This window comes from Macaca mulatta, chromosome 11 (genome assembly GCF_049350105.2).
Source record: "Macaca mulatta isolate MMU2019108-1 chromosome 11, T2T-MMU8v2.0, whole genome shotgun sequence".
NCBI classification, from domain to species: Eukaryota; Metazoa; Chordata; class Mammalia; order Primates; family Cercopithecidae; genus Macaca; species Macaca mulatta.
Window position 1 is genome coordinate 138,207,216 of NC_133416.1, and position 24,971 is coordinate 138,232,186.

The 24,971-nt window shown below is 47.0% G+C and overlaps 1 protein-coding gene across 6 annotated transcripts in view; it reads right to left on the minus strand.

Moving 5' to 3' along the window:
* STX2 (syntaxin 2) overlaps positions 1-14,796 on the minus strand; it is a 51,276-nt gene extending 36,480 nt beyond the window's left edge. For all 6 annotated transcript variants that reach the window (XM_015109711.3, XM_015109712.3, XM_028830169.2 and 3 more), the window contains exons 1-2: positions 14,625-14,796; positions 2,959-3,033 (exon numbers count right to left, since the gene is read on the minus strand). In XM_015109711.3, coding sequence (XP_014965197.2) covers positions 2,959-3,033; positions 14,625-14,654 — 105 coding nt within the window. In that variant the 5' untranslated portion in view covers positions 14,655-14,796. The remainder of the gene's footprint in view (positions 1-2,958; positions 3,034-14,624) is intronic.
* Positions 14,797-24,971: the final 10,175 nt, after the last annotated feature.

Sequence of the window (24,971 nt, forward strand, 5' to 3'; positions counted from 1 at the left end):
GCATGGCAAAATGCCGTCTCTACTAAAAATACAAAATTAGCCAGGCGTGGTGGCGTGCCTGTAGTACCAGCTACTCAGGAGGCTGAGACAAGAGAATTGCTTGAACCCAGGAGGAAGAGGCTGCAGTGAGCCGAGATCACACCACTGCACTCTACCCTGGGTGACAGAGTGAGGCTCCGTCTCAAGAAAAGAAAGCAAAATTACCATTTCTAAAGTAATACACATATGTTAGAAAGTAAAAGAAAAAAAACATTATTTTAACTCTTGGAGAGTTCTGCAATATACCGCTGCTAACTCCAAGCCCCCGTGTGGCTCCAGAGGAACAGGAAACTGCAGGGCTACACACCCGCACCCAGAGAGGCACCGAGAGAGAATGGTGCCAGCTAGCATTTTATGTCCGGAAATAACACAGCACGGGGGGCCTTTGGCTCCGTTATAAATCGTCTTCGCAGAAACGAGGCTCCCTGGCCACCCTTCAGAGCACTGTTTTAGTGTTAACCAAACACTCGCCGTGTGAAATCCATTTCTCTTGCAAACTTCTATGTGATATTGAAGATCAGAATGAGTTTATATTAACAAACATTACTTGCTTCTGTATTTGTCTAGGAAGTCATTTCACAGAAATTAAGTGCAAATTAAATTGACTATTTAACAAATGAAAGATTGAGCTTAAGTTAGAACCCAGTGAGGACAAGCACTGGGCAAGCCTTCCTAACGCACGAGTAACCTGTTTCCCACATGCCCCAAGACGCCAGCAGCAAAGACCACAGCTTAATGGCAGTCAGTGAATTGCACAACTTAACTTTTCCGTTCTTCTTCTTTTTTTTCTTTTTTTTTTTTTTTTTTTTTTTTTTTTTGAGACAGAGTCTCACTCTGTCACCCAAGCTGGAGTACAGTGGTGTGTTCTGAGCTCACTGCAACCTCCGCCTCCCGGGTTCCAGTGATTCTCCCACCACAGCCTCCCAAGCAGCTGGGATTATAGGCACTGCCATCATGCCTGGCTAATTTTTGTATTTTTAGTAGAGACAGGTTTTGCCATGTTGACCAGGCTGGTCTGGAACTCCTGACCTAAGGTGATCCACCTGCCTCGGACTCCCAAAGTGCTGGGATTACAGGCATGCATGAGCCACTGCACCCGGCCTGCACTATGTAACTTTTCTATTAAATGCAACACTTAATGGCAGGAGATTCTTTAAAATAAATACATTTTTACAAAGAACTTGCATGGAGTTAAGCAACCAAGTAAAAGGAATAAAATCGGAAAAATAATAATTTGACAAAGGGGCCAGGAAGGCTAAAGACAATTTTAAAAGTCTCATTTCCAAGAAGTGAAATCAGGAAATCCGAGCATCTTAACTCCTTTATACCTTAAAGGAACTTCCTTGTAGCTTATAATTTAATCTCATGTTTTTTTCCTTTAGATAACAGTAGCAACTAACAAATACTAGAAAACCAGTGACTAGGCTTATGTGAGATATTCAAGAAATTCTGATTGAGTCTGAAAAACTAATAACTTTCCATATACTTTTATAAACCTCTTAAAATGTTCAAATCCAGGCACTGCTAGGCGAGCTGAGGCTGTCGAGTGAAACTATCCCATGAGACTCAGCATAATCAAGGCGAGTCCTGCAACGAAGGTTCCGTCATTAAAAAACCCACTGGACATGTGTTTTCGTTCCTTCACGTTTTACAAGGTCAGTGTATTTGTTCTGTGACTCAATTTCAAAACTTTGAAATTATGCAACATTAGATCAGATAGTTCTTAGGTTTGAGAATTTCAGCAGGGCCTAAGCCCAAGAGCTGTGCTGGGGAGATAAGCAGGAGGGGGAGGCCTCACACCTCAGACAGGATCCCAGCACTGGCAGGCTGCCACGTCTTAAAATATCAGCCACTGGGTCACCAGTGACTTTCCTCTGAGTCTTCTACCTGAGCTCATATACAGCTGATCAGTCACCGATTTCAGACCCTGAGCCCTCTGCTCTATGCACCTGCCCCCAGGACTCACTCCCACCAGTGGAGGGGCGGCAGTGCTGGTGGGAGCCACGCACACCTGACCCCTGCGCCTCAGCCAGGTGCCACCTCTGCTGCCGGAACCACCACTTCCTGAAGAACCAAGGAGTCCTCGTTCTGAGACACTGCCGGTCTTGCAGGGAGGCCTTTGTAAAACTCTCTTAAGGGGCGCCGCAGGACCTCCCAAAGGCAGCCTGCAAGGAGGAGGCGCTCCTGCAGCAGCCAGCGCCGGGTGGGAGAAGCGGGCACCCACCAGCAGAGGGCGCTGCAGGCCTGGCCCCAGCACACGCGGAGGCCGCGTGCACAGCTCCACCATCCGCACCCAACTCCCTCCTGGACTGCACCAGAACGATGATTCGCATTTTTCTCATATTAACATTGTGATCATACTAAAAATTCCAGAGAACTTATGTAATTCAAACAACTTTTTAAAATATTAGCTGAAGTATTATTTCAAATATTATAAAATGCACAATCATATTGATACACATCTTTAAAGAAGAAAGCCACCATGCGCGGGGGCTCACACTGGTAATCCCAGCACTTTGGGAGGCCGAGGCAGGCGGATTGCCTGAGCTCAGGAGTTTGAAACCAGCCTAGGCAACATGGTGAAACCCCATCTCTACTAAAAATGAAAAAAAAAAAGAATTAGCCGGGCGTGGTGGCACGCACCTGTGGTCCCAGCTACTTGGGAGGCTAAGGCAAGAGAATCACTTGAACCTGGGAGGCAGAGGTTGCAGTAAGCTGAGATTGTGTCACTGCACTCCAGCCTGGGCAACAGAGTGAGACTCTGTCTCCAAAAACAAGAAAAAGAAAAAAAAAGAAAAAGAAAGAAGGGAGGAAGGAAGGAAGGAAAGGAAGGGAGGGGAGGGGGAAGGAGAAAGGGGGAGGGGGAGGGAGGGAGGGCAGGTAGGCAGGCTATGATTGGGTTTCATTAAACGCTCTTACCTGATGGAAGAAATCCTCCATGAAATGGTCTTTCTCAACCACAACAACTGTGTCTCCATCATCATTCTTCCTACACTACAATGAAAAATGGAAAATTCAGATTTTTAAAATTTTTATGTAGGCACAAATAGAGAACTGAAATACAAAAACAGTTCAATACCCACAAGATCTCAACTCACTAGAGCACCAAATTGTAACAAACTAGCAGCCACCACCGTCTACCCCAGCTGAACTCCACAACTTTTCAACAGAACAGATCCTGGCTGAAGTAGCCGGGAAGGCGCAAGACCTGCCCAGAAGCAAGGGGCGGCTTTCTCAGAACTAACTGCTTAGAATCGTTTACTTCTCACTATGTAAGTCAACATCACACAGGCCAGTTTCACCTTCAAGAAGCGAACCTGCTTGTGTTGCATATTTTCCATGAACAGTAAAAACACTGGCCGGCCACAGTGGCTCACGCCTGTAATCCCAGCACTTTAGGAGGCTGAGGAGGGCGGCTTGCTTAAGTCCAGGAATTCAAGACCAGCCTGGGCAACAAGATTAAACCCTGTCTCCACAAAAAATTAGCCAGGCATGGTGGCACATGCCCGTGGTCCCAGCTACTTGGGAGGCTGAGGTGGGAGGACTACCTGAGCCCAGAAGGTTGAGGCTGCAGTGACCCTGTATCTAAAAACAAACAAAAACAAAACAAAACAAAACCCCAACATCATCCAGAAGAACGACCATTGATCAGGAGCTGAAGACCTGGGCTCCAGCCTCCTCCCCAGCAGCCCATTAGCTTGTCTCAGTCTCTGCCTCTTGTCCATGAAATACAGATAGTATTCTCCCATCTCCATCGGAAGACCCTAAGGATAAGATATTTATCAGTGTTTTATAAGGTAACACTACTTTCATGGGTCATATTAATATATAAACCAATAAAGGCTTTTGAAATTACTTCTAGTCCCTACTCTTTTTTTTCTTTTTTGGAAACAAAGTCTAGCTCTGTCACCCAGGCTGGAGTGTGGAGTGCACAGTGGCAGGATCTTGGCTCACTGCAGCCTCCGCCTACTGGGTTCAAGTAATGCTTGCGCCTCAGCCTCCTGAGTAGCTAGGATTACATGCACCTGCCACCACACCCAGCTAATTTTTTTGTATTTTTAGTAGAGACGGGATTTCACCATGTTGGCCAGGCTGGTTTCGAACTCCTGAGCTCAGGCAATCCGCCCACCTCACCCTCCCAAATTGCTGGGATTACAGGCATGAGCCACTGCACCCAGCCCGTACACTTGTCATTCTAAGCAAAGAAGCACTTCAAGACAAAATGGCAATCAACTGACAAGCAGCAGAGACTAACATTAAGACAGACCCCACATAGTCTAACACTCTTCTCCAGGATCCCACACCACTCTAAAAACCAAAAAAGAACGGCTGAAGATACTGAGTGCCAGTGCCCAGGGTCTGCAGGAGGCAGGCCAGGTGTGTTATCTGTCAATCCTCCTGGTACCACACCCCCATCCCCGCCATGAGGCAGGTACTGGCATGGCTACTTCAGAGTAGAGCACATGCTCAATGGTTATGGTCTCGGAGCGAAGCGGTGCCGAACCAGTAGGTGAAGCCAGTCCATCTGACTTTCCAAAACTCCCCATCTTAACAGCTGTACCATGTTGAACCTCTTAAAAAGAGTAAGAGCTGTCCTTTAGTGCCAGCGCACAAGCGGCAGGCAATTTGAAACACGCTCCACACATGTTCTCATTGGTTTTATGGGCCCCACGTTGCCAGTGAGGAGGCGGAAACACAGTGCAGGGATCACTCAGCAGGGACGGCAGAGCAGAAGCGGCCTGTGGCTGTGATTCCACACACTCTGCTCTGACAAGCACACTCTACCCTGGGGGAAGATGGGATGGGGGAGGAGCTGTGCTGTGGACCCCACCAGCCACGCAGGCCAGGCCCCACAGACTCCCCTTGCAGGGACTCCCTCTCTTAGACAGAGGATCTATTCCCGTGTGTGCCAGCCCCGCCTCTCGGGCCCACAGCCTGCTCCCTCCCTGTCTCCAAGCGCTCACTTGGGCAAACTAAATCCCACTAGCTGGGCCCGGGGTCTCACTGCTTCCCTGTGGCTATCTGCCTTCTCTTCTCAGCTGTGCGGTCTCAGAGGCGCACGGCCAGGAATGATGGAAAGAAGCATGACCACGTTAAGTCGTTGACTGTGCATTCACCCAAATACCCATGGAGGGGGTGGGGAGGAGGGGCGGAGAGCTGAAACTGAGCTGCAGACTGCGCTTGTGGCCCTGAGCCCGGGGCCATAAAAGTGCTTCACCCCACCCTGGAGGTGCCACGTGGCTCTCAGGGCATCTCACACCTCCCTGCTCTGTCAGTAACTTTAGGTTCTAGATTCAAAGTCACCTCATTTTTGTTTATTTGGAAAACTGTAAACATATACAAAAGTAGAAGGAATACTATGGGTGAGCCCTCACTGTCCCCATCACCCAGGCTTAACAATGGTCAAGCCACAGCCTGTCTGTTTAGGTTGACACCCGCCTCTTCCCACCACTTCCTATCCCACACCATAAGACCATCTTGAGGCAAATCCCACGAGGCAGATGCTACTGTGGAGACTGCACCTGCGACTCCAGCAAAGAGGCTGCACCCATCTCACTGCTCCCCAGCACCACGCTTCCCTGTGAAAGCAAGTCGCTTTCCATGGTGACCTTCCCATGCTGTGCGATGGCCCCCACAGTGGCGTGGTGTAAACAACTAGAGGCTCAGTCCTCCTCTCCCATGGTGACTGTCCCATGTTGTGCAATGCACCCCCACAGTGGTATGGCGTCAGTCCTCCTCCACTCTGAACCCATGGCACAGGCAGATTTTTGTTCCGAGTCATTCGCTTGCTGGTAAACAATGTGGTTCTCTACCTGTAGACCAGGAAATATCCACACGACTGGAATATGTTTCCTCTACCGTCTTATTTCTTATTCCTAAGCCTTGACTTATATGTCTTATTTCTACCTGGAACTCTTAAAACTGATCAGATAACAGGAAACAGACCCAATAATACTGTCTTTGCTTTTCCATTCAAAAAAAAAAATGACCAAAGCAATCTTTTTGGCTTTATCCCTAAGCTACATTATTCTCATCTTCAATGAATGTCCACGTTCAGTCTTTCAAGCTGAGACAGTGCAACAGCTGTACAACAGCCATGATTATGAGAGGGTATTCATTGTAAATAACCAAACCGCTTGTGGCAAACGTTTACTAAAAGCCAGGGAATACTCTCCTATATGACATACTTGATTTCCCAAGTGTCAAAGTACAGGATAAACATTTAAATATCAGCATTCCATTTCTGTTACATGTTAACAGAAGTCTCCTTAAAAGAAGCATTATAGTAAAATCACAACTCCCCCGTGTGAATACTATTGTCAGGAACAGGTAGCAGGTAGCTTCCTGGTGTAGAAACTGTGTAACAGAAAAGAGAGTCATTGGAACACTCATCATTTATAATTCAACAGAAGCTGAACTATCACAAATGGCAGAATCCAAAGCTGGACAGAATCCTGACTTTCTTCTGCATGTTGTTCACACACACATGCTAAGGAACTTCCACACAAATAGTAACTGTAGACAAATAAATTACAAACCTTGACACAGACACAGTGGTTTTAGTACTATGTTGCTAGAATACTTTGACTTATTTTTCACAATTAAATCACTTAGGTAGAAAAAGAAAAGACTTGTAACTAAACGTAGGTAAAAGCTGGCCGTTTTGTGCGGCAGCTCATGCCTGTAATCCCAGCGCTTTGGGAGGTTTAACTGGGAGGATCACTGGAGCTCCAGAGTTTGAGACCAGCCTCGGCAACATGGTGATACCCCATTTTTGGTACAAAACATACATAAATCAGCCAGGTGTGGTGGCTCACACTTGTGAGGATCCCCCGAGCCCAGGAGATTGAGGCTGTACTGAGCAGTGATGGTGCCACTCCAGCCTGGTGACAGAGAGAGACTTTGTCTCAAAAAACAAGTAAGTAAATGCTGACTCTGGGCCAGTGTGTAACTATGGTGCTAAACGTAACCTACTCTCTCATATTTGTGTATGGTGAATTACACTTTTATACCCACGATAAAATGTTACAGTTTTAAATTTTTTTGTATTTTTACTAACACTTGTTCCCATTATTATTATATAAATACTTTTTAACAGGCAGTTAGACTTTATGTAAGTAGTGTTATCCTTACACAATTTTTTTTTTTTTTTTGGAGGCAGGGTCTTGCTCTATCACCCAGGCTGGAGTGCAGTAGTGTGATCAGAGCTCACAACAGCTTCGACCTCCTGGGCTCAGGCGACCCCTTCGCCTCAGCCTCCTGAGTAGCTGGGACTACAGGTACACATATTTTTTTTAGAGATGAGGTCTAGCCATGTTGCCCAGGCTGGCCTTGAACTCCCGGGCCCAACCAATCCTCCCACCTTGGTCTCACCGAGTGCTGGTATTACAGGGGTGAGTGACTGCACCCGGCCTGCCTCTGCAACTTAATCATTTTTTTTGTTTTTTTGGTTTTTTTCCTCTCAGCTATACATTCAGATTTCTCCACTCAGCATGTATCGCTCTAGTGTTAGGTGAAACCACACCATATGGGTCAACCTCATACACTCATCTTACCTGCTGCGTACACTCCTTTACATAAAAAGCCACGATGTGTTATTCATCCAGGCTCCTATTGGCCCTAACATTTTTCCGTTTCCAACAATGTAACAAACCACGGTTACACGGCTGCACGCGCATGGCTTTCTGGAACACACGCACATATGCAGAGAGAGGACCATGAGCCATGGGGCTGAAGCGTCTTCAGCTTCACTAAACAATGCCAAATTGCTCTCCAAAGCAGTTGCAATAAATTGGATGCCCCCAGCACGGCACGTGGACATGAGACACTGCCAGGCTAATCTTGAGCTACCAAGGGCCCATCCCTTGATCTCGCCCGAGGAATAAGGATCAAAACTGACATGATGAAGCCCGGAGAGCCTGAACTAGAGAGGATTTAAACTTGGGAGCTGGGGGCAGCCCCTTTACATCAGGTCGTGAAGATGAAGAGAAACCCACACGATCTGGCTCCAGCCAACCTCTCCAGCTCATTCATGTCTCACCTCCGCCCACTACTGACCATTCACTCACTACCGACAGCATCTTTCTGTCCCTTGCATGACCTCGTTCTCAACTCTGGGCCTCTGGACTTGCTGTGTCTTCTGCCCAGGGCGCCCTCCCCCAGCCCTGTCCACAGCCGCTTTCTTATCCACAGCTCAGCTCAAGGGGTAGCCCCCTGACCCGCCCAGCCAAGACAGCCACACCCACACCCTCACCCTGCTTATTCCCTCACAGCAAGGACTGCGAAAGACATGGATTCCTCTGCTTAGCTGCTGCCTATCTCCCAGCTGCAGCTTCCATGAGAGCAAGGACTTGTCTTTTCACAACGCAGGCATCCGGCCCACAGCAGTACCTGGCACACAGCCACCAGTCAGCGATGACCAGGTCAACGAACGAGTCAATGAATGAATGAAGAGCAAGAAAAGGGCAGACACAGACAAGGGGGAGGAGAGTGGGAAAGTACACACAAATGACAGAAGGCAAGAAACGGAAACAGAGACACACACAGACTGAGGCCTGGCAAGCACAAAATGGCCACAACACAAGGACAGGAAGGCCCTCGGTGGCTCGCTCTGTCCTAACTCCATCCCTCATGGGGCTGAGGGTACTATGTGCCCTCAAGTCTGGGAGAAATCACTCGACCTTTTTTTTTTTTTTTTTTGAGATGGATTCTCACTCTGTCCCCCAGGCTGGAGTGCAGTGACAGGATCTTGGCCCACTGTAACCTCCACTTCCCAGATTCCAGCTATTCTCTCACCTCAGCTTCCCAAGTAGCTGAGATTATAGGTGCCTACCACCACCCCCAGCTCATTTTTGCATCTTTAGTAGAGACGGAGTTTCGCCATGTTGGCCAGGCTGATCTAGAACTCCTGACCTCAAGTGATCCTTCCACCTCAGTCTCCCAAAGTACTGAGAACACAGGCATAAGCCACCCCACCAGACCCACTCTGCTTTTTAATAAATCTCGCTTTTCTGCTTTAGGTGATGGGTTTCTGTCCCTTTTAACCAAAAGGCCTTGAAGACAACAGATTCCAGTGGCATCTATATTTTTCTTACCATGGGCATTTTCAAATGGAAACACGCTGACTCAATAAATACCTGGCAGGTGCTCTGGATCAGGCACCATGCAGAATACTGAGGCTTCAGAGAACAAATGACAACATGCATCTGCCCTGAAAAGGTTGAAGAGCCGGGGAAAGGGTGCAGGAAAAAACAGGACTGCATCTGTGTCCAGAATGCCCCAAGACAAGATGGGCCATCTCTGGGAACACGCGAGGAAGGGGACACAGGAAGGCTTCCTGGTGATGCCTAACCTGAGACTAAAAAAGGTGCGAGGCTGCGTGTGGTGGCTCATGCCTGTAATCCCAGCACTTTGGGAGGCCAAGGCGGGTGGATCACCTGAGGTTGGGAGTTCAAGACCAGCCTGGCCAATGTGGTGAAACTCCGCTTCTACTACAAATACAAAAATCAGCCGGGTGTCGTGAAAGGCTGAGGCGGGAGAATTGCTTGAACCCTAGAGGCGGAGAATGCAGTGAACTGAGATCATGCCACTGCACTCCATTCTGGGCAAGAAAGCAAGGTTCTGTCTCAAAAAAAAAAAAAAAAAAAAAAAAAAGGTACAAGGCAAGAGAGAAGGTGCAGAGGGAGAAGTCCAGTGGTTCAGACAAAGGGAGCAGCACCTGCCAGGGCAGGGAAGAGGGGGCATATCAGTCCAGAGGCAGAAGCCCTGTCGCCACCACAGGGCGACAGGTCTGGGCTCCCGGGGAGCTCTTCCAGGGATCAGTTATTTCTTAGAGTCGCTGCTCCTTGCATTCAGAATAGACCTCACGTTAAAAACAAGAAGTGATTAATCTGTGAAAATGGACAGATTTTGCTCTTCAAACCAAAGGACATGTTTAGATATATAAATGAGTAAACCTATTATAGTTAAGAATAGAGAAACTATACACTCCAACTGTAGGAACTGTTTGTATGAGAACACACAAAATACAAAAATTCGGCAGGATTGCATAAATTATGAAATTCTAAACTATAAATACATGCATATATAAAATTATGTTCGTATATGAAATTCTTAGTATTTTAAGTTCCAATGAAATCTCTTAATCTTATTTTATCAACTGGAACCTGAATCTTCACTATGCAACATTCCGCACTACATGGGCAAACATAAGTTTTCAAAAAATCACTTTTAAAAATATCTGAGCAGTGTTTTCCGCCCTTTAAGAAATTATATTTGCAGGCCGGGCATGGTAACTCACGCCTGAAATCCCAGCACTTTGGGAGCCCAAGGTGGGCAGACTGCTTGAGTTCAAGAGTTGAAGAGCAGCCTGGGCAACACAGCGAAACCCCACCTCCACAAAAGTATGAAAATGTGCTGGGTGCACACGCCTGTGGTCCTAGCTACTGAGGAAGCTGAGGTGGGAGGATGGCTTGAGCCTTGGAGATCAAGGGTGCAATGAGTCATGATCGTGCCACTGCAGTCCAGCCTGAGCTACACAGCGAGATCCTGTCTCAAAGGAAAAAAAAAAAGAGATTATATTTGCAATTCACCACCTTGAAACCAGGATGAAAAATAATGTTCTCATTTCTTTTAGGTCAACTAAGAACACCACATAGCTACTGTATATTTACTGTTTATTATCATGCAAACAATTCCCACAGATGAAATATGTGGTTTCTCTATTCTTCACTATAATAAATACATATATCATCTATATATCAAATATAATAAAGATATCAATGTGCATAAACTTTTTTTAAAAAAGTAATCAAAATACGTTTGGGGTGGTTATGTTATAGAATAGCTATTCCGTTTTGCTTACGTCCTACAGTGAATTTCATTACACCTCGGTCACTCTTCCTCCCCAGGCTGCATGCAAGCAACCGCACCCACCCTCAGTTCACTGCTGTGTCTCTCTGCACCCAGCACATGATCTGCTGGAGGCCTGACACTCAAGTACCTGTTGGACGGGCGAGTCTTTTACTTTCTGTAAATCAGAAATATCTTCCTGGATTTAGAGTCTAGGAGATCTGGACCAAGTCACGTAAACTTTCTATGCCCAAATGACTGGTTGCTCAAAAACAGAATCACTGGTTAGAAACTAAATCTGTCAACACAAATTATATTGAGCAAATTAATTTTTAAGCCCTTTCCATGTAATTATCAGAGGTACATTTTTCTCAGGAACAAGCTTCAATAGCTAATAAAATAAACTTTTTGGAAGCATCACAAATATTTTGTTAATGTGGACATTGTAGATGAGGCATTTTAATCAACAAAATATTAAACTTTACCTAGAAAAAAAAACACCAGCCATTTAGAAGCATGGTTGTGAATACACATTCAACTACTCTACGAACTACTTGGAAAGGACACATTTCCTGGGGGGGAGAAGTTAAACTTGTATCTGGTAACTTTAAGATGGGTTTTTAAATATTAAAAGTTATTAAACTTCAAATTCAGTTTTAACTTACTATTTTATACTAGGGAGAAGGTTGTTCTTTTTTCTGTTTTTGAGACAAGGTCTCAATCTGTCTGTCCCCCAGGCTAGAGGGCAGTGGCAAAATCTTGGCTCACTGCAACCTCCGCCTCCTGGGCTCAAGCAATCTTCCCACCTCAGCCTCCTGAGTAGCTGGAACCACAGGCATGCGCCACTACACCTGGCTAATTTTTTGTATGTTTTTTGTAAAGACAGGGTTTTGCCATGTTGCCCAGGCTGGTCTGGAACTCCTGAGCTCAAATGATCCGCCCGCCTCAGCCTCTCAAAGTGCTGGGACTACAGGTGAAAGCCACGGTGCCCGGCCAGAAGGCTGCTTTCTATAACTTCCTAAAAAAAAAATCTGGTAAATATTAATCACACTTATAATTACATAGCACTTCCTCCCTCCCACCTTCTCCCAGAGCTTCACACATTAGATAATTTTATGCTTCATAACTCCCTCTATGAGGTGGACAAGAGCGATACCATTGTCCCCATTTTACACACAAGAAAAAGTTTTGAGAGGTTTAAAAATTATTTGCCCAAGATGAGAAACTCCAGAAGTGGAAACTTCCACAGCTTTCCTCTCTGACTGCTCAGTGGCTGTATCTAAAGCAGGATGGTATTGAAGTAGACGAGCTGACTTCTAGCTCCGCCACTCTAGAACAAAACTGATTGACATGTTCTACTGTTTCAGGAAGGGTTGGGATATATAGAAACTGAGTGACAAATAATTGCCTTATTTGCTTTTTGCTATTCAAGCCAAGAAAAGGTACCTTCTCATGATTCCCCAACATATAAATTTGGCTATCTTTTGCTAAAATAGTCACAGCTCTCACATTCAGTGACATTAAGTTTTTTGTTTTTTGTTTTTTGTTTTTTTTTTGAGACAGTGTCTCACTCTGTCACCCAGGCTAGAGTGCAGTGGCATGGCACAATCATGGCCCATGGCAGCCTCTATCTCCTAGACTCAAGGAATCCTCCTAGCTTAGCCTCCTGAGTACCAGGGACTACAGGTGCAAGTCACCACACCTGGATAGTTTTTTGTGTGTGTTTTGTTTTGTTGGTTTTTTTGAAAGAGTCTCTTTCTGTCGTCCAGACTGGAGTACAGTGGCCCGATCTCAGCTTTCTGCAACCTCCGCCTCCCGGGTTCAAGCGATTCTCCTGCCGCAGCCTCCAGAGTAGCTGGGACTACAGGTGTGCGCCACAACATCCGGCTAATTTTTGTATTTTTACAAAACAGGGTTTTGCCATGTTGGCCAGGCTGGTCTCAAACTCCTGACCTCAAGTGATCCACCCAACTCAGCCTCCCAAAGTGCTGGGATTACAGGCATGAGACACTGTGACTGGCCTCCTGCTAATTTTTTAATTTCTTTTGAGAAACAGAGTCTCCCTATGTTGCCCAAGCTGATCTCCAATACCTGGGCTCAAGTGATCCTCCCACCCTAATCTCCCAGACTGCTGGGATTACAGGCATGAGCCACGGCTTTTCTTCATTAAATAAATATCTAAGCTCCTACTACACGGCACTGAAAGATAATCTACCGGGCAAGACAACGCAACTATAATTTGCTGTGTTTAAGATGGTATTGATCTGTGGACCACAGGGAATATTTGTCCATTAATAAAAAAGGAAAAATCACTGTGAAGAAACTTCCTTGGAAAGAATATAAAGCATAATTTCTATGATCCTAAGGATGAAATCATTGCCTTTCTCAACCAGAGCTCCTCATCTGAACCACAGAACACAGATAATTATTTAAGTGGCTCTTTTCTCTATTCTCCCATTCGGGGGTACATAACAGCTCCATTCTAGCAGAAGAGGAGAGAGAATAATTCATTACATGCAATGGGTGCCGGAGGGCTGTGGCCTTAGCAACCCTGTTCTGAGGCCGCCAATAATTTAGAGACCAGGGGCTGTGTCTGTGCACACGCAGCATGAGTTAGTACCTGTACTGTAAAGGGAAAAAGTCATAATTACTTCTGTTGGCCTAAGCTGTCCTGGGTTAGATAAGCTTGGAAAGTGCACGACCATCGCTATCATTTCGCTGTCACTGCACCATGCACAGTTCTGTTACCTTTACATGTGTAGAATGCATCAAAATCCTTCCAAAATTTTTAGTGACCTGCTTTTCCCTTGCTAAAGTAAATAATTTGCTGTGTGCTCGGCTGTTGGCGCGTTAGGTGTGTTCAGAGTCAACACACACAGTCCCAGTTCCCAAAGCAAACTATTGGGGAGATCAGACACGAGCTGCTGTTCTGTTGTTCCTGCTCACCCCGCCGCAAGCACCCAGCACTCTAAGGCGCCTACATGTCACACCCATCTGTTGCCTCCTGCTTGGTGCAGGGTCCTGTGTGAAGCCCCAGGAATAGAGCAGCGACCAAAGGGACTCGGCCTGCTCCCTGGGGCTGAAGCCCGCTGCGGGGACACCGCGGGGTCGACCACGGTTAAGCCGGTGGGTAAGCGCCAGAGAGAATCCGCCAGGCGGAGTGACGGACAGGGAGTCCTGCTTAGAGAGAGGGTCGAGGCCGGGACCTTCTCGGCTCCCTCCTCCTGCCCCAACCCGCCCTGAGGACCCCGCCCTGGGGACCCGGCCCGGAGCTGCCACCCTAGGACTCCCCAAGACCCCAGCCCTCGGGACCCCACCCGGGGCGCCTGCCCAGGACTCCCCGAGGCCCCCGCCCCCTCCGAGCCCCCAGCCCGCCCGCCCCAAGACCACGCCCTGGGGACCCCGCCCGGAGCCCTCACCCTAGGACTCCCCGAGACCCCCGCCCTGGGGACCCCGCCCGAAGCCCCCACCCTAAGACTCCCCGAGACCCCCGCCCTGGGGACCCCGCCCGGAGCCCCCACCCTAGGACTACCGGGACCCCCGCCCTGGGGGCCCCACTAGGAACCCCGGCTCAGGACTCCCTGAGACTCTGCCCGCAGCCCCCGCCCCAGAACGCCCGAGATCCTCGCCCTGGCGACCCACCCGGAGCCCCGCCCAAGACGCCCCGAGCCCCCGCCCGCCCTCCAGACCCCGCCCCGGCCGGGCCTGAACCGCTACCCGCGGCTGCCGCTCACCGCGGTCAGGTCTGGCAGCCGGTCCCGCATCCCCGCCGGCCGGGCAGCGCGCCCCGCCGCTCAAGCCTGTCCCGAGCTGCCTCCAGCCGGGCCGCGGGCTCTCCGGTCGCCACCTCAGCCTCAGCGATCCCGGCCCCGCGCCCGCCCTCCCTGGAGCCGGCGCTGCCACGGCAACCGCGCCCCGCGCGCTCTGCGCATGCCCGGCCCGCGCCGCGCCCCGCACCCACCCACACGGTGGCGGCGCTTCCCTGCGGGAGCCCGGAGGGGCGGGGCCTGGAGGGCGGGGCCTAGGCGGGGAGGGGAGGGGCCTGGGCGGGGAGGGGAGGGGCCTTGGGGGGAGGGGCGGGGCCCGGCCGAGCCCCAGGCTGGCCAGTCCGCTATAAGTGCTGTTTGTCTCTTCTTGATCTGCTTTTATGCTTTCACACTCGTTATTTTATTTATTACAATGTAGAGCATTCAACGAATAGTGACGAAGAGCAAAGCTCCCGGAATGTGCGGGGTGCAGCTTTGGGTAATACATATGCCGAACCTTCTCTTTAAGTGTCCACGCCCAGCCTCGGGTGTGAATGAAGGAGAGGAGACCACACGTGATGCTTAAGGAGCATAACATGGTAGGGGGCGGCAACGGGAAGAGCGCCCGCAGGCCCAGCCCAGGAATGCAGTTCTCGCAGGAGAAACAGGCAATACAGACATAGACAAATAAATGATAAATGGGAAAAGAAAATAAGGGCATGGACACCGAGAAGAACCGGCAGAGAGGTCGTCACGAAGGTGCAGGAGCTTAGGTGAACTACACAGGTTGGCGGAACAGTCCCCAAGACCACCATCACCTCCGACACCAACGGCAAGTTCTAGCGGTTTCCAAAACCACCTTCAAGTTCCATAATTTGCTAGAAGGAATCATAGAATTCACTAAAAACTACCGTACTCACAACTATGGTTTCTTAGCAGGGAAATTGTACAGATTAACATCAGCCAAGGAAGAAGGGCAGATGGGGAAGTCTGGGAATTACAGCGTGGAGCTTCGAGATCCTCCCGTGGTCCTCTCCCTGTGTAGTCAGGCCTCTTTACTCGCCCTACACTGATGTGTGGTCATACACACAAAGTACTGCCAGTCATTTGCAGAACTTTTACTGGGCTCTATTGCACGTGCGTGATTGATGGATGGTTTGATTGCTCTCATGGTTGATCTCAGCTTCTTGGTTAAGTGATATCCATGTAACCCTAAGCCCCCACCATAAATCACACTGTTACTCTCTGGCTAGGCGAAGACTCTCAGGCAAACAAAGATTGCCTTCCAGGAGAAGGCAAGGCCAGACTTCTTTTTAAACAAGGTTAAAGTCTTTACTGCCTCCTGGAGGAGATGGCTTTGATCTGACCAGAAGGCATCGCTAAGAAATCTGCTTGAGAGCAACAGGCTACACAGTAAAAAACAGGACGTTTTGGACTTGGTTCTAGGTGTGATGTGGTTCTGTTACCCGATGGAAGGTCTTGACGGCCAGTTGTCCAGGTGGGTGTGGTGGCATGCACCTGTAATCCCAGCTACTCAGGAGGCTGATGCATGATAATTGCTTGAACCCCGGAGGTGGAGCTTGCAGTGAGCCAAGATTGCACCACTGCACTCCAGCCAGGGCAGTAGAGTGAGACTCCCTCTCCAAAAAAAAAAGATACGGTTTTTCTCTCCATACCCTGAACTTCCCCACCAGAAAGCCTCCTGGACCCTGCAACGGGCAAGCACTTTTCTTTCAGCCTCTTTGCCTCAGCCACCACCATTTTCATTCTCCCTCTCTGGTACATACTGGCCCCTCCCTCGTTTCTCCCTCTCCCCCAGTGGATTTTTCTAAAACGTATAATAATATTGGCAGCAGCTGGATGCTGTTGAATTGGCAACCAAAACTGTTTGTTTGTTTGTTTGTTTGTTTGAGACAGGATCTTATTCTGTCTCCCAGACTGGAGTGCAGTAGCACAGTCATAGCTCATTGCAGCCTTGAACTCCTAGGCTCAAGCAATCCTCCCACTTCAGCCTCCAAAAGCTCAGGGACCACAGGCATGAGCCCACCATGCCCAACTTCAAAACTTTCCTTATCCTGCCAGAGAAAAAAATGAAATTGTGAATAATATGAAATTTATCATTTTTGTTCATATTACGTACATACATACATATGCAGTCAAGGTGTCTTGGAGGTCAAAACATCAGTCAGGTCACAACAGTGGGTTCAAAACACCATTATAACAGCCAAACACCAACGCTGAATGAAATCTACATGGAGGCTGAGGTGGGAGGATTGCTTGAGCCCAGGCGTTGGAGGCTGCAGTAAGCTGTGATCGTGCCACTGCTCTCTAGCCGAGTCCACAGAGCAAGACCCTGTTTCTAATAAATACATAAATAAATGTTTAAAAAACTTAAAGAAAGAAGAAAAAGTGAAAGAGGAAGAGGAAGAAGGAAAAAGGAAAGGAAGAAAGAAAAAGGAAAGGAAGGAAGGAGAAAAAGAAAGAAAAAAAAGAAAGAAAGAGAGAGGAAGGAAGGAAAAGAAAGAAAGAAGAAAGGAAATAAGGAAGAAAGAAAGAAGAAGGAAGAAAGAGAAGAAAAGAGAAACAAAGGGCTATGTTACATTCCTGAGAAAATCTGACTGGAGCCTGGGCAACATAGCAAAACCCTGTCTCTGCAAAAAGTTTTTAAAAATTATCTGGGCATAGTGGCATGTGCCAGTAGGCGACCCAGGAGGCTGAGGGAGGAGGATTGCTTGAGCCCAAGAGGTCAAGGCTGAAGTGAGCTGTGATTGTGCACTCCAGCCCAGGCAACAGAGTGAGACCTTGTCTAAAAAAATGCATATATATATATACACACACACACACACACGCACTATAAATATATAGTATATACAAACTATATACACACATATAGTATATACAAACTATATACACACATATATAGTATATACATGCTATATATACACACATATAGCATATGCAATATACTATGTATATACTACATAGTATAGAGTATATATAGTATATATACACATATGTATATAGTATGTATGTATGTATATATGCACATATGTCTATACTATATATGTATATGTGTATATATATGCATTTTTACTATGTGTATACATACATATATGTATATATGTATAGATGCATGCATATATGTTTATATGTATATAGTAATGTATACTTATATGTGTGTATGTATATATACTATATATAGTATTTACATAGTATGTACTATACATAGTATGTATATATACCATGTATAATATATATATTTACATAGTATATACTATGTATATATACCATGTAAATATATATATTTACATAGTATATGCTATACATAGTGTATATATACCATGTATATACTATGCATGATATATACTATATATAGTATGTATATATTATATGTGTGTGTAGTATATATATACTATATGTGTGTGAAGTATGTGTATACTATATATGTATAGTGCACGTGTGTGTGTGTATATATGTATGTGTTTTTTAGACAGGGTCTCTGTTGCCCAGGCAGGAGTTCAGTGGCACAATCACAGCTCACTTCAGCCCTGACCTCCTGAGATCAAGCAATCCTCCTGCCTCAGCCTCCTGAGTAGCCTATAGGCACATGCCACCATGCCCAGCATATACATAGAGTATGTATACTGTATGTATAATATGTATATACTATATATGTGTGTATAACGGATCAAGTGCCCTGTTTAACTGTGATTCTAGGACTTTCTATGCTGGCCCACCTCTGGCGTCTTGCACCCCTTCCCCATGATTCTTCTCTTAGGGTGGGCAGCCCACGTGTGTAGTGCTTTCTTCACACTGAGGAAGTGAGCGTGTGCAGTATGTTTAGGAAGCTGTATGCATGCCCATCTGAGGCCTTCTTCCCTTTCCTGGTGGAGAGCCGCCGGGAGGTCATACTCCACCATTCTGTCTCTTAATGCACATGCTCAGGCTCACTTGCCCAATACCTGATTTTTTTTTTTTTTTTTTTTTTTTGAGATGGAGTCTGGCTCTGTCGCCTGGGCTGGAGTGCAGTGGCCGGATCTCAGCTCACTGCAAGCTCCGCCTCCCGGGTTTACGCCTCAGCCTCCTGAGTAGCTGGGACTACAGGCGCCCGCCACATCGCCCGGCTAGTTTTTTGTATTTTTTTTAGTAGAGACGGGGTTTCAATGTGTTAGCCAGGATGGTCTCCATCTCCTGACCTCGTGATCCGCCCATCTCGGCCTCCCAAAGTGCTGGGATTACAGGCTTGAGCCACCGCGCCCGGCCAATACTTGATATTTTATTGGAAGCCCTGTCTGCGTCTCCCTGGCACCTGCATTCAATTAACACTCTAATGTAACAGCTGCGGACCATCAGGAGATTGTCTGTCCCTGGCGCCAGCTGCTGAGTTATCATTTTGAGACAGGCAGTGTGATCATTGTTGAACCAGGACCTGATGATCTCCTGACATTCCTGGTGGGTCAAGAGAGAGCCCTCTCCTGCCCTTCTCATGCCTGTCTAACTATCTGTAACAGGTTGAAGAACGGGCCCCAACAGAAAAACACCCTAATCCCTGGAATGTGTAACTATGTTACCTTACATGGCAAAGTCCATAGTCACAGGTCATAGACTTTCCTGGAGTATTGGGAGTTAGCTCGATCTAATTACAAAAGCAGAGCACTTTCCCCAGCTAGAATAAAAGATGTAGCAGAGGGGGAAGTCAGACCCCAAGTGTAAGGATTTGATGCACTCTTGCTAGCTCTGAAATGTAGGCGCCCCATGGAAGGGCCCAAGAGAGACCTCTAGGAGCGATGGGTGGACCTCAGTACACAGCCAGCAAAGAAATGGGAACCTCAGTTCTTGAGCTGCAAAGAACTGCATTCTGTCAGCAATAGGAGTGGGCTTGGAAGTGAATTCTCCCTTGTGCCTCCCAACAAGAGCCCAGGGGCTGCACCTTGTTTTCAGCCTTGTGAAACCCAGAGGAGAGAGCCAGAGGAGAGAGCCAGTGCAGCCTTGTGAAACCCGGAGGAGAGAGCCAGTGGAGCCCACTCAGGCTTCTGACCTACTGAATTGGGAGCTAACAAATGCGTTATTTAAAGTCGCTACATCATTTTTGTTTTGTTTCCTTTTGTTTAAGACAGAGTCTGGCTTTGTTACCCAGGCTGGAGTGCAGTGGCATGATCTCTCTGCTCACTGCAACCTCTGCCTCCCAGGTTCAAGCGATTCTCTGATTCTCCTGCCTCAGCCTCCTGAGTGGCTGGGATTACAGACGCCCACCACCATGCCCAGCTAGTTTTTGTATTTTAAGTAAAGACGGGGTTTCACCATGTTGGCCACGCTGACCTCGAGCTACTGACCTCCCAAAGTGCTGAGATTACAGACATGAGCCACTGTGCCTGGCCCTAAAGTTGCTACATCTTTATCATTGTTACAGCAGCAACAGAAAACTAACAATCATTTAGTAAAATTAGGCATTTAGCTCCTGAACAATAGGGAATATAGCCCAGAAGACAGATAATATATTATGTACCCCTTGTCAAGAAATGTTACAAGTGAATGAATGAACAGGGCAAGGAAGGTGATTTATTGATCTTGGTAGCCTTGCCTACCCCACACAGCTATGTTTCTGGTGGACATGAACTGAATAAATCAAATATTCAGTTAGTCCCCAGGGAATGAGAAGGGGCTATATAGCGTTAGAACAGAGCTGAATGCATTCTGAAATCACAATGGGAAACAGATGTGAGAGTTCACCGGCTGCAGACTCACGGGCAGGATACACATCTTCTATTCAGTCTAACATACCCCAGCTTTCCTCTGCACAGTCTAGGATTTTCCTCCGCACCACTGGTTTTATTTCTCCTACTTGACTCACCCATCAGAAATGGTTGTTGGCCAGTGTTCATGCCTTTGGGAGGCCAAGGCCAGCAGATAACTTGAGGTCATGAGTTCAAGATCAGCCTGGGCAACATGATGAAACCCCGTCTCTACTAAAAATACAAAAATTAGCTGAGCATGGTGGCAGGTGCCTGTAATCCCAGTTACTTGGAAGGCTGAGGCAGGAGAGTAGCTTGAACCCAGGAGGCGGAGGTTGCGGTTAGCCGGGATCACACCACTGCACTCCAGCCTGGACGGAGCAAGACTCTGTCTCAAAGAAAAAAAGACAAGAAATGATTGTTTGCAGCAGCCTTGATTTTTTTTTTTTTTTTTTTACTTTTAAGTTCAGGGATGCACGTGCCAGTTTGTTATTTAGGTAAACTTGTGTCATGGGTGTTTGTTGTACAGATTAGTTCATTACCCAGGTACTAAGCCTAGTAGCCATTAGTTATTTTTCCTGATCCTCTCCCTCCTCCTACCCTCCACCCTCCAAAAGGCCAGAGTGTGTGTTGTTTCCCTCTATGTGTCCATGTGTTCTCGCCATTTAGCTCCCACTTCTAAGAGAGAACATGTGGTTATTTGGTGTCTGTTCCTGCGTTCCTTTGCTAAGGACAGTGGCCTCCAGTTCCATCCATGTTGCTGCAAAGGACATGATCTTGTTCTTTTTTTATAGCCTTGATTCGTAAGCACACTGAAGTTTAAGCCCACACTCTAAAGATTAGAGCACATTGGTAACACGGCATGCGCATTTATGGGATTCTTAGATTCATATTCATAGCATTTGTGTTCCTCGGCGTACAAGCCTGGCTGAACACCCCGACTATTCAGAATAAGGCTTCCAGCAAGTAGGCAGAGAAGCCAGCAGAAAGGGAAATGGGGGAGCGGGGACTTAGTATCGTGTTTTTGTTTTTGTTTTGAGGCAGGGTCTCACTCTGTGGCCCAGGCTGGATGCAATGGCACCATCTCGTCTCACTGCAGCCTCTACCTCCCTGAATCAAGCAATCCTCCCATCTCAGCCTCCCAGGTAGCTGGGACTACGACTGTGTGTCACCACGACCCACTAATTTTGTTTATCTTTTCTACAGACAGGGTCTCCCTATGTTGTCTAGGCTGGTCCTGAATTCCTGGGCTCAGGTGATCCACCCTCCTCAGCCTCCCAAAGTGTTTTAAAAGCACTGAAACCTTAAGAACATAAGCCCTTCATTATAAGGAATGATATTGCCTTACAAAAGATGATGACAAATTTGCTTCATAAAATGAAGAAAAGATTTACAAATACTCTTTACTGCGTCCTACAGTAAAATCTGAGAAAGTTAATAAACACTGAGCAAGTGAAGCCAGCATAGTGGCTTACACCTATAATCCCAGCACTTTGGGAGGCAGAGGTGGGAGGATCGCTTAAGTCCAGGAGCTCAAGACCAGCCTGAGCAACATAGCAAGACCCTGTCTCGACAAAAAATAAAACATTAGCAAGGCATGATGATGTATACCTGTGGGCCCAGGTACTTGGGAGGCTGAAATGGGAGGATTGCTGGAGCCCAAGAGGTCAAGGCTGCAGTGAGCTGTGATTGTGACACTGCATTCCAGCCTGGGCAACAGAGTGAGGCCCTGTCTCTATTAAAAACAAAAAACATGGCTGGGCACGGAGGCTTGTGCCTATAATCCCAGCGCTTTGGGAGGCCGAGGCAGGTGGATCATGAAGTCAGAAGCTTGAGACTGTCCTGGCTAACACAGTGAAACCCCATCTCTACTAAAAATACAAAAAAATGAGCCTGTAGTCCCAGCTACTCAGGAGGCTGAGGCAGGAGAATTGTTTGAACCTGGGAGGCAGTGGTTGCAGTGCACTGAGACTGCGCTACTGCACTCCAGCCTGGGCAACAGAGTGAGACTCCATCTCAAAAAAATAAAAATAAAAATAAAATTAAAAAAGAACAGGCTGGGCATGGTGGCTCATGTGTGTAATCCCAGCACTGTGGGAGGCCAAGGCAGGCAAATGACTTGAGGTCAGGAGTTCAAGAGCAGTCTGGCCAACATGGTGAAACCCCATCTCTACTAAATAAAATACAAAAATCAGCCAGGTACGGTGGTGGGTACCTGTGCTTCCAGCTACTCAGGAGGCTGAGGCAGGACAATTGCTTGAACTGGTGAAGCAGAGGTTGCAGTGAGCTGAGATCATGCTACTGCACTCCAGCCTGGGTGACAGAGCAATACTCCATCTCAAAAAATTAATTAATTAATTAATTAATTAAAAAACAAAAAACAAAAGCACTGGTGAGTGAAGCCATTTTGGGCATTTCACCACAACCCAGCTGCCAGTTAAATGTAGCAAGTGAGTGGACCCCAACCAACACCACCAGGAGCAGAAGAACCAACAAGCTGAGCCCTGCCCATATTCCTGACCCTCAGAATTGTAAACCAAAAAGTATCTGAGACAGGTCTCAATCAATGTAGGTTAAGGAGATGCCTAGAAAAAATAAACACAGACTCACAGAAGCAATCATCGGTGGCCTGTGCCTTTCTCCAAAAATGATTTTGAGGGCTTTAGTATTTAAAGGGGAAAAGCAGGCTTCAGGGGACAAGGGAGGATGTAGTCATCCACACGCTGCAAGAGAAAATGAGCAGGTAGGGGAATCATCAATTATGTATTCATCTAGTGCTCAGTAAATCAACACTTTATTTTTTATTTTTGTATATATATTTTAGGCAGGGTCTCACTCCATCACCCAGGCTAGAGTGCAGTGGAGTGAATTCGGCTCACTACAGCCTCCGCCCTCCAAGTTCAAGTGGTTCTCCTGCCTCAGCCTCCCAAGTAGCTGGGATCATAGGCACCTGCCCCCACACCCAGCTAATTTTTGTATTTTTAGTAGAGGCGGGGTTTTTGCCGTGTTGCCCAGGCTGGTCTCGAACTCCTGAGCTCGAGGGATCTGCCCACCTTGGCCTCCCAAGATGTTAGGATTACAGGTGTGAGCCGCTGCACTTTATGTAGATAAGGTGAATGCAGAGTAGCAACTTGAGGAGGTGTTTAACCTTTGATCTGTAGCTGTCTGCTTCAGAACAAAAGGAAAGGCAGTTTCATTCATGACTGAGCTTTCGGCTTAATTGTTTTCTTTTCGCAGAGTGAATTGGGGTCCCGAGGATTTATTTTTCCTTCACAGAATCAGGAGAAATTATCAATCATTATTGTATTATGCCATTAAGTTTTTGGGTAGTCGATTATGCAGTAGATAACTGGAGCAAATAATTAAAGAGAATCTTGTTCATTTAAGTAGAAATGTGTATTTAGTACCCACTGTAAACCAAAAATAAAATTATAAGCCCCCCAACCATCTAAATGGACCCTTCCTCTCAGCCAAGGGCATTCCAAAATTAACCTGAAACACCAGTTCAGGCCATGATGGGAAGTGGGGTTGGACAGGCCTCATGGTACCCACCTCCCTTTGGAATTCAGGAAAAGCCGAACAACATTAACATCAACACAGACCTTTAGTCTGTTAAGAAACATTTACAATCTATTCTCTCTGAAGTCCGCTACTTGGAGGCTTCATCTGCATGATAAAACCTTGGTCTCCACAACCCCTTTTTGTAACCCAGATATTTCTTTCTATTGACAGTAACTCTTTCAACCAATTGCCAATCAAAAAAGTCTTAAATCTACATAGGGCCTGGAAGCCTCCCCCTCCACCACTTCAAGTTGTCACACCCTTCCAGATGGAACCAACGTAACTCTTACGTGTACTGATTGAGGTCTTATGTCTCCCAAAAATGCATAAAAGCAAGCTGTGTCCCAACCACCTTGGGCATAAGTCATCAGGACCTCCTGAGACTGTCATGGGTGCATTCTTAAGCTCAGCAAAATAAACTTTCTAAACTGATAGAGACCTGTGTCTCAGAGACTTTTGGGTTCACATCAGTATGTGCCAAATACTGTTCTATGCTCTAGGAATATAGAATTGTATAGCATATGGAATATAAAATTACTGCCTTCACAGAGCTTATATTCAAGAGTGGAAGTGTGTGTGTGTGTATACGTGTGTGTGAGCACGTGTGTGCATTTGCGTGTGTGCATGTGTGTGTGCACGTGTGTGTGTGTGTAAGAAACAAACAAGATAGAAGAGAAAGGCCAGGCACTGTGTCTACACTTGTAACTGCTGTGCTTTGGGAGGCCAAGGTAGGAGGATCACTTGAGGCCAGGTGTTCGAGGCCAGCCTGGGCAACATAGCCGGGCTTTACAAAAAAATATTTTTAAATTAGCCAGATGCAGTGGCATGTGCCTGTAGTCCCAGCTACTCAGGAGGCTGAGGCGGGAGGATTGCTTGAGCCCAGGAGACAAGGGGGCTGTACTGAGCTCTGATCACACCACTGCACTCCAGCCTGGAAAACAGAGCAAGGACCCATCTCCCAAAAAAAAAATAAAATAAAATAAAATAAAAAGCCAAACCTATAAGTTCTGGGTGTCAAGTGCTCCAGGGAAAAATGTTGCAG